The following is a 17,189-nucleotide window of genomic DNA, read 5'->3' as shown; positions in this document are numbered from 1 at the left end:
TGAAAGCGGAGAATGGCGGAGGCGTATGAATCACGAGCTTCTTGCACCGGGAATAGAAAGGCACAACGTGCAAAATAGCTCGACCCAATCGAAAGTGATTTGCGGCTTCTGAGTCGACTAGAAAATTGGCGACGAGTGGTCCAATATAGAGTTGAAAAGAGACGACTGCTTGAAACAGCATGAGCCAGCTCGTCTATCGTACGCAACTTCTGATCAATAAGTTTAATCTGACTGATTTTTCCAACGGGACGACGTAACTGTATCAATAAACATTAATAACAGCGAAGCCTTACTGATACTTAGTGATATTATTGCAAATTGCTTACTGATGCGACTATCAGTAGTTATAGTTAATGTTCCCTTCTCTATTTGATATCTACTACCAATTTCGTACGATACTAGCTGGTGATAAAGATTCTATCTGTTTCTCCGCCGCGGTGAATTCCCGTTTGGTAAATTTTCCTTCACAGAAATCAATTTATTTGTCCGACACATTGCAACAGATGACGGTAGATCATTGTTCCACAGAGCTGCTCCAAAGTTTGAGACAATCACTTGCAATAGAATCGTCTGTCGTCATTTTCATCGTTGAAAACTTGCTTGTAACTGTGCTTGCATGGTTGTTGTTACCATCGCCATTGTTGTACGAGCAAAGCAAGAGCTCGCACATTAGTCGAATGCTTGCATATTGAGACTTAAAGTAATTGTTCCTTACTAAAACTGCCAAGTCGTGCTCATTAGAATACGACTCCGGAGTGCAGACGACAGGACGTCGCTTTAGTTTACATGCGTTTTCTGGATTTGTACATGATTTTATAAAACTAACAGCAACGCGATAGCCTGTAGAAGTTACCGTTGCAGCTACGATGAACTGTATCCCTCGGTGGTGTATATTGAGTTCATTTGTTTCCTTCGATTCACCTTTGTTTTTGTACAACATATTGAAAACGGTTTAACTTTTTTGGCTTCGTATACTCTGGCTTTCTTCCTAACGATTTCATTCCCTATTTCTTCTCGCAGCAGGCGAATTTCCTCAAGCCGCTCGAAAGCCGTCAATACTCAATACTGGATGAAATTTTCTTTTATAGTTTCGATGGATGTTGCTTCTACGAGGAGTTGGTGGAGTCCGGGGAATGTTAACCGAATCCTCTAGAACATCTTGCCCTTCAATCTGTTCGTTCAATCTAGGAAATGCTTTAAATGAATCGGTTGCAACCGGGGTTTTCTCATCCATCTCATGAGTTTCAGAATCTTTAGAATTGACTTGATTTGCGCGTACTGTCTTGGCTTTACATTGGTCGTAATTAACATTATCGGCACTGAACAGAAACAATCCACAAATTCTGAAGCCGTTTCGTATGCTGAACTTTTTATACCTTTGTTCATTGCTTTTTGCAATACGCCAGCAAAGTATTTCAACGAGAGATTTTCTCCTACATTTTCCATCCACCAGTTCGATACGACATTCTTCCAGGCGCTTTTGAGAGGCTTAAATATAGATACGTCAGCTGGTTGGCTAATGCGAGTGGTATTTAACGCAATTAACACGATGCCCAAATCCAAACATAAATCGGCTACGTCAGCAGGTGTGTGGGAAGAGTGACTATCAACAAATCTATCTTTTGGAGATGTTGGTACAGTGGACCCCCGTTCGTTTGAACGATTCCTCATGCAAACTAACGGGGTTACTTTTGACGTACGACTACGTCTTTGTTTACTATACTGGGTAGGGTAGCACTTTGTGAAAACGAAAATAGAAGTGTAACGTTTCAATGAAAGATTTCAAATGGCTATAACTTCTATACTACTGAACGGAACATAACTGTTAATATGTCGTTGGAAAGATAAAATGTCCAGCAATTTTATAGTAATAATTTTATAATAATATTTCATACGCTTAATTGTGAAAATGTATGCAAAAAGAAGGGCAAATTTCGTTAACATGGAAGGATAGCGGTAAGTACGAATAACAAGTGGGAGCAGACTGCACTGACGCTACGATGTTCGTCCGTGGTCAGTTAGAGTGTCCCGGGTATTCGGGAAAAGGCTCTGTTGGTATGGAATAGGCCAACGTAGTATTTTCAGGTATCAGGTATCAGTATCTTTGGCTCGAGCAGCACGTTCCTCACAACCATGTGGAAGATTTGTGCCTTACTCATCTTGCCCGTGTCATCATTTACCTGATGAGGACGGGAAGGAAAACAGAAGGAATAGGAAGGGGTGGATGAGGAACATGATGCCATATGAGCCATAAGATAATTTAGTCTGCAGTGACCAGCCAGTGATCTGACAAGAATACTGCAATTTACCTTTGAGTGTTGCAAAAGAAATTTCGCAACCTTCTCACAAGGCTTAACAATGAAACTTTTCGTTTGACGACAAGTTTCAAGATTTTCCCAGTAACGTTCATGTTGAGATGAAAACCAAGATCGAATCTATTGTTTTATCCAACATGCCGCATTGGTAAAGCAGGTTCCGGTCCGAAAACCGATTTTTCTGCTCCAGATCTTGCTAGTTCATCAGCCCATTCATTTCCGGTTATACCAGAATGGCCAGGAACCCAAACCAGATGAACGGCATTTAGAATGCTTAGTTCTTCTAATTGAGTGTGGCAGGCGATGACTGTTTTAGATTTAGAATTAGCCTCTATTAACACAAGGCATAACACTTATCGTTCTTACAAACATAAAAAGTTAGTTGTGAGGCCTTCCTGATTCCCTTAATGCGTGGGAGTCGATGTTCATCACAACAGCTGATCAATTGATGAACGAAGATGAGGCTCCCATCGTGTCACCTCTCTTCAAATTAACAGGCTTAAAAATATAACTCTCTCTTCAACGCAATCAGTTGGGCATTACCCCGTCGATGGGCTAGTTGCCCGAAACCGGTCGGTAAAAGGTAAATATACTTTTTATGTTTGTAAGAACGATAAGTGTTATGCCTTGTGTTAATAGTGTCGTCAGTTCTTACGTTAGTGCAAAAAGTGAAGTTAAAAGCTTAGAATTAGCCGCAAAAAGGGTTTTTATAGCGGTTTGACTATCAGAACAGAAGTAGATAATCTTGCCTATCAGTTCTTTCTGAAGTGCAAACTGAGTTCCGCACATAATTGCAAAGATTTCAGCTTGAAAAACGGTACAGTAACTACCCAACGAATAGGATTCCTCTAATTCCAGCACCCGCGCAACCTTCATACAAGGAACCATCGGTATAACAGACCACATAGTCGGAAATTTTCCTTTCCATGTAGCCTGACATCCACTCCTCTCTAGGAGGAAAGTCACTTGAGAAAGTCCTATACGGAAAAGTACGCATGAGCGTTACATCGCTAGGAGCAAGGGTGAACTTGTCCTCAGGCCTCAGCAACAGTTTGCGACCTCAATCGAATATGACCAGTGGAACCGTCCACAGACTGCCTAAGGCCAATCGCGTGTAGTCCATAAGCACATATTAGTGCCTCTTGCTTCAGGTGGAAGTGTAGAGGTTTAATATTGCAAATAGCTTCTAGGGCGGCAGTAGGAGTTGTAGTAAATTCACCAGACATTGCCATTAAACACATCCTTTGAAGATGGTTTAGCTTTGTCTTGACAGTCACAACTTCCCCTCTCTGCCACCATACAACACAACCATACGCCAGTATTGTTCTGACAACGACCGTGTATAACCAGTGTATGGATTTGGGTTTAAGCCCTCAAGAGTTACCAATTGCTCGTCTAAATTGCCCAAACGTCGTGTTTTAGTCTTGACCTTCAATTGAGTCAGACATTTTTTTTATTAGACCGTTATAAAAATCAGAGAGGTTGTGTACAAGACACGACCGCAGACCGCACATAAGTGACGCAGGACTACGTAAGTTTCTGGCGATAGTAGCATATATCCATGCATGTAATAATACGATTCTTCATGTATACATGTTACATACAGGGTTTGTTGAGACTGCAGGTTGAGAATATTCAATTATTTTCGAAGGAATGTTAATAGCACCTCAAATCTTACTTCAACATCAAACACTATTTAGTTTGACATATGTGTATGTATTTATGTATTTGATTTGATGATATCAAAAAATTCTTATGTTAAAACGGTTTGGTTGTGCTGCAGGTTGAGAAATCCAAATTTTTGCAAGTCGATAATTTTTTACAGTTTATTTCTTTCTCATGATTGGAAGCTACTAAATAAGTTAAAGTTGTTTGCAAAATGTGTTATACCTTACTGCCTTATACTGAGTTGATAGTCAAATAAACATTAGCATCACTACGGGTCCCTCCTGCTTTGTCTTGTCCATCATTTTCGAAAGAAATTTACCTAAATGAAGAATTGACCAAGAAAGAATTGCCAGCAACTAACTGATGCAAAGCAATAAATGAAACGTTCAAAACTATTCTCGGTTAAAAGAGTCGCTGATTTTCCTCGCTTTAAGAATTCTGTGTCATGTCACATGCACAAATGCAAGACAACAGTTTCGAGCAAATTCTCGCAGTACCTAGATGGAAAGGAAAGGATGACCGCTCACTTTTCGATGACGTTTCACCTTCAGGACATCAATTTGGACTAATTTCAATTTTAAATGTTAAAGGCGGTTGAAGAAAAGGGGTGGTTTTATACTTTAAGAAAATTGTTTACCTTCAGGACATCACATTAGACTAGGTTTAAACGTTGAAACGATAACATCGGTTGAAGGCGAGGGGTGGTTTTGCACTCTGAGGTAATTCCCAAGCACAGATATCAAATTGGTATAGGTTTAAGCGCCGTAAAAAAATCTTTGACCTATTGGGACGAGAAGTTTCTGTCACTTTTTTGCTAAACACACGTGCACACCATAATGACGTCTTTTCTTCGACCAACCAGGATGCGAGGATTTCTAGTTGGACAATGCTTCATTATTTTCAGTTTTTCAATAGTGTACACTTACGAAATAATAGCGTTCTTCATTTGAGCCAATTCTTAGAAGATGTTCCGATCTATTGGTGAAAAATTATTGAAAACCGATCGGGAAACCGCTAGGCTATTAGCATTCAAAACCTGACCACTTTTCGAGAAAGATTTTTTGGAATGACACCCTACCCAGCCAAACCTTGCCAGAAGACGTAGTCCTACATCAAAAATTTAACAACAAACTCAACAAATTGAGAAACAAGTTTGTAAAACATTATGATGCAATAAAATCATTAAATTTAAAGTAATGAAACAGTAGAATAATCACCTAACCGAACATTAAAAGCAGATGAACCTTCAGAAAGGAACATAACATTTAGAATGGTTTGTGGGATCTTTCTCTTGTTACTCTTGTTTTCTTTGTGTTAATTTCCAATCCAATGGATTGTAGCAAAGGTTCTAGTACATTCAAAAAACTTTCTGCATCTTTTTCGTTCTCGCATATAAATGAAATATCATCGGCATTTCCTAGGAAGCACACAAGCCTTATAGAATACACATGATCTAGTCTTGGAAAGAATTGCTGCAAAGCATGACGATGCATTAGAAGAAACAGTTGAGGATTGAGAGGGTATCCTTACCTAATCTGCTTCTATTTTTTCGAATCCATATTTCAGGAATTCATTCCGCGGGTTATCCAACCTGGTGCACTGTTATTCCTTGGTGGCTATAACGTTCCAGAAACTCTTTGTGTTGTAGGCTATGGTCCCGTTTCCAAGTGACTACTCATGCTGCTTGGGTTGACGATACCGGTGTTTTGAGACAAACACGCTGGCGATTGGAGTTTTTGCTTCTACTTTTGTATATTGATGTAATTTATCGTTCTGAGTTGTTTATTTCTTTTACGTTGTTTCATAAATCTGAAGCTCTATATCATTTGTTCTCCTTCCTTATACTATCAAAAAACTTGCTGCTCGTTTACTTCCTGTTTTTATTTTTGCACTTCCTTTGCTTTTCTCCAACGTGTTTTTAAGACGAAAATATAATCTACGGATGTTCTCAAATTTAAAAATTTATTCATCCTTTTGTCAATTGCTTTTAAATTTATTATTATGAATGTAACGACTATGAGCATTTCTTATCTTGACAAAAATAAAAAGGGCCAAGCATTTGTAAGATCCACGCTTCCTCTTATTTTGTTTTTTTTTTATAGTAGTGTTTTCATGGGAACCACGTGATGCGAAATACGAGAATCGAATTAAAAACACAGGAGATGATTCAATTTCGGATCGGATGATTTTTATACCAAGAAATAGACAAATCACCGCACGAATGTTCACCGCTTGATAGCGGTTTGATATTGAATTTAGTCTGCTCTAGGATGTCCGTCTGATCGGGTGTCTGATTGGTATGCTATGCGTTGGTCAACCAATGTGGTTGACCATCAAGGTAAGTATATTTATTTTTCAGATTCGTTGGGCCACCAGATGAGTTGGCCACAATTTCGTCCACCAAATTATATATTCAATTTCATCACCATGGTTTCTAGCTTCAGATCCTTGGAAGTGGTGTGCCATTTCTCCGGATCTGTTGCTCTGGTAGGTTTTCTCGTCGCCATCAGCCCCGAGAGTGTTGTTTCAGCTTGTGAAGATGTGTAGGTGTGTAGTCTGCACTATTGACGTAGGACTACGTCTTACGGCAAGTTTTGAGATAGGGTGTCATTCCAAAAAATCGAAAAATGCGAGCGTCACGAAAAATGAAAGGTTTTGAGCGCTAATAACTCAGCGGTTTTCCGATCGATTTTCAATATTCTTACACCAATCGATCGGAAAATCTTCTAAGAATTGACCCAAATGAAGAAAAGTATGGGTTCTTGATGTTGAACTATTGAAAAATTGAAAATAATGAACCTATGCTTTACCAGAATTCTCGCTTCGTGATTGGTTGGAAGATTCTATGTCTATGTGATGATCTAAACCTGTACCAATTTGATATCTGTGCTTGGGAAGTAAGCCAAAACAAGTGACCAAGCCTCCTTATTTCAACAAGATTTCTTAACACCGCGGTTCAACCTAGACCATTTTGATGTCCTTGCTTGGGAAGTACGCCAGAAAGAGTGACAAAGCCCCCTCGTGCCAACAGATTTCTTATGAACGCGATTAAACCTAGTCCAATTTGATGTCTGTGTTAGGGAAGTGTGCAAGAAAAAATGGCACAAGTTCATTGCCCCAACAGAACGCAAATTCTTTACTGCGAGACGATTAAACCTCGGCGAATTTGATATCTGTGTTGGAAAAATGTCCTACAGCTGTAGTGTTCGGTTATAATACGACTCTGTGAGTACGCATGCTTGCCGTTTCATTAGAAGTGCAGTGAAAAGATGTGCTGTTGATAAAATAGGATTGAATTGGTAAAATCCCTTCAACGTGGGAACCATGGGTAATAAAAACAATCTTTAATTTCAGTAAGGTAACAGGAAAGCAATAGTTTGTGTTCTTGATTTTGTTAAATTTTCAAATGCACAATCTTTTGAGAATTGAACGTATGCAATGTACTACTTTGATAAATGTTACATACAAGGCATGTAGCATGTATATATGCTGCATAGAGCATGTATACATGAAGAATCGAATGATTATTGCGCTCTTCACACTCAATTGGACTGCACAGTTATTAAGTGCAACCTTCAAAACTGTGATGAAAAGTGTGCTACTGATAATATCGCTAGTAATCTTATATCGATAATACCATCAAACTTTATCGTCATGGAAGAATATCGAACATTGGAGGGTATAAAGTGAAATCTTCTTCATGATTTGTTATTATTTTAACATTTTTGTTCTATTTCTTACGTATTTTTGATTATATTGCCGTATTATCGTTATTAATTATTAACGATAACAAAACTTTATCAATAATCGTTATAGATTTTGACCGACATTTCCCATCATTACAACTCTCCCATCTGAGCTGACATTTGATTTAGCAGTGGCGCCAGTACCAATTGTAGGGAAAGCAAATAGTATTTAATTTTTCATTTATTTCATATATGCTGCATATTTATTCAAGTTATGAATTATGCGTGGAATTATGTATTTAGAAACTATTTTTATATTATTCTTTGCGTCGATAACAACTCTACGTAAGCATTAGAATTTAAATAGAAATCAACCAAGATTCATGATTTTTTTTTCCCACGAAATTTTGGCAACTTTTCTCACCTACAAAATGTGTGACTGGACAAGTGTGTTCAAAATCCAACTTTCAATGCAAAGAGCAATACAAGCATGAATAATTGAATACATGCTACCAACATTATAAAGAGACTTACGTAGTCCTGCGTCACTTATATGTGCGGTCGTGTCTTGTACACAACCCCTCTGATTTTTTTTCGTCGTTAGAGGTCTTCCGAGGAAATGTCCGAGAGTCAATGGTCGCAAATCATTCGGATCGCCGATTCTGGAAAAATATGGCGAGAATTGAGTACTGCCTCAATTTCCGCTAATAGCTTTGCGAATTCTGCAAATGTCAGCTTTGCTCCTTGGGTAATATTCGTCAAATGTTTTCTCGCTGATTTTATAGCAGCTTTCCATAGGCAACCCATGTGTGGTGCACGTGGTGAGTTGAAATGCCAGCACGTTCCTCCTAATGCCAAGTAGTCCGAAACTCCTCTGTTGTGGTCGTCTGATTGAGCCTTTTGAAACCACTGCTGTATTTCCTGCGCCGCTCCGATAAAATTGGTGCCATTGTTGCTCCTCGACGTGCGACGTGTTGCTCCTCAGTGGCCTCGACGTGCGACAAACCGTCTCAAAGCGACTAGAAATATCTTAATGGTCTCTTCGATGCACTAGCGTGATTGGTTCTCCGTAGTCCACACCAAAGCAAAGTAAAGCAAAGCCTAGGTGCTACATTCCGTTATCGAAACTTGACCTTCTATTTTTACACGACAGACTTCGCAGCCAGCTGTTAGAGTGCAGGACAATCGCAGGGCCAGTTGCTACGATCTTATTGACTCTAACAGCCTCTCCCAGTCGAGATTCGAACATACGACGACTAGCTTATTAGGCCAGCGTCATACCTCGGAGCCAACTGGGAGGCTACACCAGTAATGTAAAATGGAGGTGATGGTTGCATTCTTTCGACGGGAAGATGCCCCATTATTTGCTAAAGCACTCCTCTGTTTATAAATGCTCTGATACAGAACACAATTCCAAACCGTTTTGCGAGCCAAATTCCTACTATGTGGAATCCAATAAATACATCTAACCGTAGCCAACAGCGACTGGGCGCCTAAATGATGATTTCTTAGATGTTTCTAGCAAAATATTAATTTAGCCAGCTGTTCCCGAAACAAAATTCGTTAACCGAGACAAAGGATTGCAAGACGTCCGAAAATTTGAACAAACCGTTTATTTTAGTTGGTTAAATTTTCCCTATAGGAAACAGATGTATTTAACTAATTAGCTTTAGTATAGTTTAAATATGTAATGTGTATCTCGTTATTTGTAAGGAAACTCACGTTTGTGCTTCTTGCAACCCGTTTCGTCCAGAAAGCCAACCGTGAATAGCCTGTGTTTTAACCGTTCGCCAGCGATACTTCAATCTGTGATTTAGCCTTAGTATTTAGATTCTAGTTTTACATTATAAGCATAAATCTTTACCTTCCTCGTTCTGCTAGTCGAACTTTTGAGATACAGCAAATTGAATCTTTCTTAGTTTTTCCGTACTATTAGTTTAAGCGTTCAATCACTTTAACGTGTTACTGTATGCACTTTAGCCAATAGTTTAGTATAATTAGATATAAGCTTTAATATTTAAGATATAGAAATAAGTTTTTATCAACGTTTTGTCCGTTCAGTTCGATAATGATTTTTGTTCGTTTTTTACAATTATGACGTGACAGATCTCGATCCTAGTCAACCTTACCAGTGTTGCCGATAGTGCCGATTCCCGAGGATAGTTTCTGTACATCGGAGGCGCGTTTCGCATATTGCGTAACATTCCCCCCCAGTACGCAGGGTCCTGGGTCCTGCTTACTAAGTGTTGCGCCGACGTCCAAAACTGCCAGCTTTACCGCAGGTCGTTCGTACACATTGACTGCAGTTTTCACTGTAGCGCTACGTACTTGACCGTCTTTACCGCGTTTGACATCTACAACTCGTCCCTTGGGCCATGAGTTCCTTGGTAGATCCGGATCTGTGATTATCACTACGTCGCCAATCTGGACTGGCTTTACCGGGTAATGCCACTTTGTGCGCCGACTTATCGATGGCAAGTACTCCTGCAGCCATCTTTTCCAAAAGAGGTTGGCGTAGATCTGCGAAGTTCTCCAGCTATTGGTTAGCGTAGCGAGGCTGTCGTTGTACGGCACAAGAGGTTTGGAACCGCTGGATGATCCCAACAAAAAATGATTGGGCGTTAGTGCTTCTTTCTCGCCATCTTCGACAGGTATGTACGTGAGGGGGCGTGAGTTGATGGTCTTCTCAATCTCTAGCAATTTGTTCCTGAGTACTTCGTCGGTGGGTAGCCTGGGAAGTTTTATCTGGTACAATATCTTCTTTACCGATTTGACCAATCTCTCCCAGCTTCCACCCATGTGGGGACTGCTTGGAGGCAAGAAAGTCCATTTAGTGTCTGGTGTCACAATCTCTTCCATGAGTTTACTGTGGTCTATGGAACGCAATGCATCACGCAGCTCACGTTCCGCTCCAACGAAATTCGTTCCACGATCGCTGAATACTTCTATCGGAGTTCCTCTCCTGGCTATGAAATTTTGCAGGGCCAAAATACACGAGCTTGTGTTGAGCGAATGTACGATTTCGATGTGAATGGCGCGCACCACCAAGCAGGTAAAGAGTACTCCCCATCTCTTCTCTGTGCGTCTACCAACAACTACTTGGATCGGGCCGAAGTAGTCGATCCCGACATAGGCAAAGGGTCTGGTGTATCCAGCGAGCCCTGCTGGCGGAAGATCTGCCATTAGGGGCGGTTGCGGACTAGCTCTAGCATTCTTGCAAGCCTGACAGTCTTGCCGGATTTTGTAGCAAACACTACGAAGCCTCGGGATGCGATATTTTTGTCGTAACTCGTTAACTACGGTTTCGTGGTTGAGATGATGGTACTGTTCGTGAACCGATTTAACGACGCAAGTAGTAACCGGATGCTTCCTTGGCAGCAGGATCGTATGAGCATTAGTTGGTTCAATGAATTCGCAACCAATTGTTCTTCCACTCATACGCAGTACACCGTTCTCATCCAGGAAGGGCGACAGTTTGTAAATCGAGCTATCTTTTGGAATTGATGCTCCAGAGTGCAGTAACGACATTTCTTCGCTGAATTCCTCCAACTGCGCTTGTCGATAAATAAAGTTCTCTGCTTCGAAGAGCTCCATCTGCTGGAGGATACCGATGGTAGGTTGGCTGTGCTGATGTTTAGCTCTAATATTTCTCGGAAACCGCAGCACCCAGGCAATGGTCCGAACGAGCTTCCGCCACTTAGAGAATTTAGAAAAGTCGATGAGAGTATCACGGGCAACGTGTACGTTTATTGATAGCTTCATCTCGTTAGTGGTTGAACCATGATCCAATGGCTGGGCTGGCCATGCACTTCGCTGCTGCCGCAAGAAATCAGGTCCTCAAAACCACCGACTTAATGGCGAGAGATCAGGAGTCTTCTGCCACTTCGTTCCTTCATCAGCTACATTCAACTTGGTTGGTACCCAATACCACTCCGTTAACTCGGTCTTCTCCAGGATTTCGCCAACCTTCGGCGCGACAAATTTGCTGTATCTTCTATGATCTGACCGTAGCCAGCACAGTACATCCCTCGAGTCCAGAAAAACCGTTTTCGCACTGAAACTCGATGCGATTCTTCAATGTAACTTGCCAAACGAGTGCCAATCACTGCCGCTTGAAGCTCTAGTCGTGGAACCGAAACGTATTTCAGGGGAGCAACACGGGTTTTGGCCGTTACGAATGCACACTCAATAACGCCTCCTTCTTCATATCGAAAGTATGCGACCGCTGCATACCCATCCTCACTCGCATCAACGAAAATATGGAGTTGAACTTCGTTGGTTTTCAGGGACGAGGAAGTCGTCGTACGATAGCATCGAGGGACAGCTACTGACTCAACCATGTTCAGTACATTAATCCACGCTTTCCATTTGGCAAATAGTTCATCGGATATTGGCTCATCCCAGCCTATTTTCATTCGCCAGATCTCTTGAAGTAGAACTTTTAAGTACATCAGTACATTAGCGAGGAGTCCTAGCGGGTCATAAACTGACATGAGAATCCGCAATACCTCCCGCTTCGTAGGAACCTGCTGTCCAGACAATAATTCAGGCCTGCACCGTTGTGGAGTTCTGAAAGTAAAGGTGTCACTGATTGTGTCCCACCACATTCCCAAGACCTTTTCGGTCGCCAATTCCGCATTTTGGTCAAGACTTTTCGCGGCAATTCCGTGTTCGCCCATGGACTCCACCACCTTCTTAGAGTTCGACAACCATCCACGGATTTCGAATCCTCCTTCAGAATAGATGAAGCGTACGTTCTGAGCAAGTCTAACTGCCTCTTCTTCCGTTTCAACACTGTATAACATGTCATCTACATAAGTTCCTTTACAGATCGCCTCCACTGCTTCCGGAAACTGGGTTCTGAAACGTTCTGCATTTAGATTCTTAACGTATTGTGCGCTGCTTGGCGAACAGCTTGCACCAAACGTCATCACCTGCATAACATATACAGTAGGAGCCTTACCGGGGAAACCTTCGTTGCAGAAAAACCTTAGACAATGCTGATCGTCACGGTTCATCAAGACCTGATGAAACATTTCGCGCACATCACCGGAGACCGCCACTCGGTGTTCTCGAAACCTATGAAGTACTTGCGGAAGAGGGGTAACTAGATCCGGGCCTTTCAATAGAAAGGTATTCAGCGAAACTGCGCCTACATTTGGTGCGGCATCCCACACAATCCGAAGCTTTCCGGGTTTGTTGGGATTGAACACGGGAAAAATTGGCAGATACCACGAACGTTCTCTTTGCATTTCCTCCTCATGCGCTAGAAGTTCACGGATATATCCTTTAGCTTTATAGTTAAAGATTTTCTCCTGAAATACTCTAGCTAACTCTGGCTTACGTTCCATGCGCTTGTCGAGACAGTTATGACGTTTCAGAGCCATTGCCTTAGTCTCCGGCAACCTAACATTGTCGTATCGCCATAGAAGACATGTTTCGTATTTCTTGTCCTTCAACACGGTATTGGACTGCAGCAGGTTAATCGCACGTTCATCCTCGTTCGACATCAATGTCTTCCCATTGAGTTGAATTCCAAGACTGTCCAGAGCGAAATAATTCTTGACAGCCGACTGAAGGGCATCACACTCACAGATGTGATAGCTATACGCATTCTCCTTCACAGTCGTCGATCGTTTTGCAACTGAACATGGCCCGTAGATTATCCAACCCAATCGCGTCAGTACAGCAGTAGGTTGACTATAGCTCCCTTCTCTGGAGTCCAATGGATAGTCTAATCGGGAATTATCCACACCTATCAGGATGCGTGGTTTCACTTTAGAGTACGATTCGAGAGGAAGACCGGATAAATATTGGAAGTATCTTGTGAGCTCCGTAGCTGACATCGATTGCGAAGGAAGATCCAGTTTCGGTACAGTATGCACTTTCGAAAGGTAGAAACGCTTGGTTGGATTTTGAGCACCTGATATGTCGAGGGAACATTTCACTGAATTTCCTTCGTATCTCCCTTGACCGCCAGTCCATGTGATGCATAGCGGATTTCTCTCGCCACCCAGATTCAACTCCTCCCACAAGCTATGCTCCATTAACGTGGAGGTTGATCCAGCATCGAGGAAGGCGTACGTGTCGATCGATCGGTTCTTCCCGTGTAGTGTAACACGGACATATTTTAAAAGCACTCCATCGGGCGGGCAGTGATGTGCATTACATGAAGAATTTTCCAATAATTAGCTCGGCGATAAACGACCCTGGTGCTTGCTATCATCGTGGAGTAAACGATGGTGCAGAAAACTACAACCGTTCTGGTTACAAGGAACTTTTATCTCGCATGTTCTAAAGTGTTTAGTCAAGCATTTTCGACAGATCTTCTTTTCATTCACTAATGCCCACCGTGCATTCGGTACCATCCTTAAGAAACTGTTACACTTGTCAAGACTACTGCATTCTCCTGCACACGCTAAACATGCTCTGCGATTGATCAACTCAGGCGGTTGTTCGGAATGCAGATGTACAAAGGCATCTTCTTTCCGACCTTTCTTCTCCATCTTCAAAGGCTTTGTGTAAGCTTGTGGTCTGCTCACCTGACTTATGGCATCAACCATGTTCCCAAGCCACGCATTGAACTCCCGTAAAGTGGCTGCTCCGATTTCCTTTCGATAGAATGCCCATTTCATTTTTAATGTCGGCGGTAAACTGTCAACAAGTTCCTGGAGCAACGCCACGTTGTAAAAACGTTCGTCCATTTGGCATACTTGAATTGTAGCACACAAATTCTGCACTGCAACGCCGAAATCTACAATGGTTTCCAGTTTCTCGGCTTTCGGTGGTGGCATCATTTTAACCTTATTCACCATCGTTTCAACAATAAACTCCGGGTTCCCGAAGAGAGTTTTCAAACGGTTCATTATTACTGGAACGTTGTCAGGGTGCAGAAGCAGGCTTTTAACACTATTGAGAGCTTTATCGTACAGGCTTCTCTCTAGACGATCGAGCAGCTCATCATTTCGGAAAGCACACATTCTGGTTGTTCTTTCATATGCTGCGATGAACCGTGGCCAATCTTCTGGATCTCCGCCAAATTTGGGCAGGTCTTTTACAGTCTGCCTGGCTGCCAAATGTCCACTGTTCAGTGGTGGAACTACAGAACCGTTGCCTATTGGTCGTTGAGAGGTACTCACATTCGTGCGGGGCGTAGATGTTATCCTTCCAGGTTGTGGGATACCGTGACTGAAAGGAGAGGAATCATAGGAACTCGACGTAGTCGGATACCGAAGATTCCCCTGTGGATGCGCCGGTGCTATCACTGTCGGTTGTGACACTGTGGTGTAGAGTGGGAGAGGTGGTAAATTAAAGGTTACTCCTGCTGAGTTACCGAACGATGGTTGATAACGAGAAACAGGCACTGGCAATCCACTACCATACAAGTCATGCTCGAGGTACACGTCACTCGGAACGCAACTTCTTTGAACTGGTTGCGTAACCGCCGGTGGGAAAGAATGTTGATCCTGGAAAGGACGCTGCGGCTGGCATGGCACTTCTGTATATTGTCTGCTAGAAACTTTCTGATGATTCGACACCATTACCGGTTCTTGTGTAACTTTGTCGTACACCGGTAGGGGCGTTTCATCCAAAGGTTCTTGTAATTCCCGGCCCATTTGGTCTGTTCGTTCAAGCCAATCATCCATCTTCTCGACACTTCCAATAGTCTCTAGATCGGAATCGCTCATTTCCAACATTTCCTTTTCTAACGCCAACCGCTCTTCCAGCTGTTTATTTTCTAACGCTTGTCTTGCTTTTAACGCTTTTATCTGCTGTTCACGGAGCTTCGCTGAACGTTTTGATTGCTTCGACGATGCCACGGAAGCCCTGTCACCTTTGCCGATATTAACACCATCTGCCGTTGAACTCGCTAACGGCACGGAATCTCGTCGATCTTCTATCGATGGTACCGGAACAGTACATTTCGCACCTACCTCTACTGACTGCTGTCGAAGCTTTGGAGTCGCGCCCAATCCACTACTCTGCAGATTTTGGAGTTCACTGGGTTTACTTGTAGCACCTCTCGCTTGCATACTTTGCTGCTGCAACTGCAACTTCGCTATCTGCAACGGATCGAACTGCTCCCCACCTTGCTGCTGCAATTTCTGCTGCTGCTCAAGCTTTCGCTGCCGTTCCTCATCTTGCTCCAAGCGTTTTTGTTGCTCTTGTTGCCACTGCTTCTGCTGCTCTTCAAGACGCTTTAACTGTATATTCAGTGAAGCTCGTTCCTTCTCAAGCGACGTTCTGACGCATCCGTTACAGCTCCAATCTTTATCCTGAATACTATCGTTCACATTCACACAGTCATAGTGATACCACTCATCACATTCGTCGCATTATACCATTCGACTATTATCGACCTGCCGACACGCACCACAACTGGCCCCCTCATTGCCAGGAGAATCACTTTCATTCTTCTGGGAAAGATTCCCAGCACTCGCTTCGCTACCGGTTGACATTCCGAAATAAAAATGCTGCTGAATGGCATTAATTACTGCTCCGTACATTTGCTGTGTGTCCCGAACTAGTAAATTTTGCGCCGCAGTCAACTGAATCGGTACAAGGTATACGCGACGCCGCGCCGCTCACTTTTTCTCAGTTGGCAATTTGAGGTAAATCGCACAATACATGCCAGTACTCGGATCATGCGCTCGAATGATGAGATTTTGTCCAACAAAAATATCATGTTCAATTTGTTTTTGATAATGACTGAATAAGCTAATTCCGTCGGCTTTCGTTGTTCCTTTTCTACTATACGAGTTTCTGCCACTAATAATGTTACTGTTCGACTGTTCGTTTGTGTCGTCAGGATTCCAATTGAGTCCATGCCACCATAGCTGGCAGGGTACAAGTGTTGAAGGAGCCGCTCCACGAACGACTGAGTAAATTTACAGGATTCATCTCACTTGTCCCTTCAATAAACCGCAGATTTTATTTTCGCTGAATAATCGACATCCTGTATTAAGAAAATAAACAAAACTGTTGTCATTAGCACTCCTCTATACATCGAACTAATGCATCCAGTCTCATTTGCCACACAGCACAAGCTTTTTGCTTCGTTTGCTCTGAACCCACAATATAAGTATTAACTTGTTTGGCGTTCTATTATAATTGTAAAAGAATTTAAAAGGAAGATACCAATAGCCACATACCGTCATAGCTGATGTTTCATCCACATTTTAAATCTGGTTTGCTGGGTATTTTCTGGCACTAATAGCTTTATTAAACAAATCGAAAAAAGGATTGACTTTCACATGGATGATGGATAAGTCCCCGAACTCGAGCAATTGTTGTAGCAACAGAAAAATGAAGACTGCTCATAGCTTTAACTCCTTTTATGTCGGCAGCGAAGTACTGGACTAATTGCCATTGTTGCACTCTATTGAAGACTGTATCATATCTTCCCATTTCATTTCTTTGCTTTAGTCCTCCTTTGGATGTTCCAAATAACGCGCCAGGGTTTGACGAAGAACGATTCCACCGTTTGCGTTCTGAAATTCGCGTATAAAAGTGAGTCCTT

The 17,189-nt window shown here is 42.2% G+C and overlaps 1 protein-coding gene across 1 annotated transcript; it reads right to left on the bottom strand.

Moving 5' to 3' along the window:
• Positions 1–9,784: 9,784 nt before the first annotated feature.
• Positions 9,785–11,431, bottom strand: LOC128736288 (uncharacterized). Its single transcript, XM_053830761.1, has one exon. It carries the CDS (start codon positions 11,429–11,431, stop codon positions 9,785–9,787), a length of 1,647 nt encoding a protein of 548 aa, XP_053686736.1.
• Between the last annotated feature and the right edge of the window lie 5,758 nt (positions 11,432–17,189).

This window comes from Sabethes cyaneus, chromosome 2, assembly GCF_943734655.1.
Source record: "Sabethes cyaneus chromosome 2, idSabCyanKW18_F2, whole genome shotgun sequence".
Taxonomy (NCBI): Eukaryota; Metazoa; Arthropoda; class Insecta; order Diptera; family Culicidae; genus Sabethes; species Sabethes cyaneus.
This window is presented reverse-complemented; position numbering and strand designations above follow the sequence as displayed.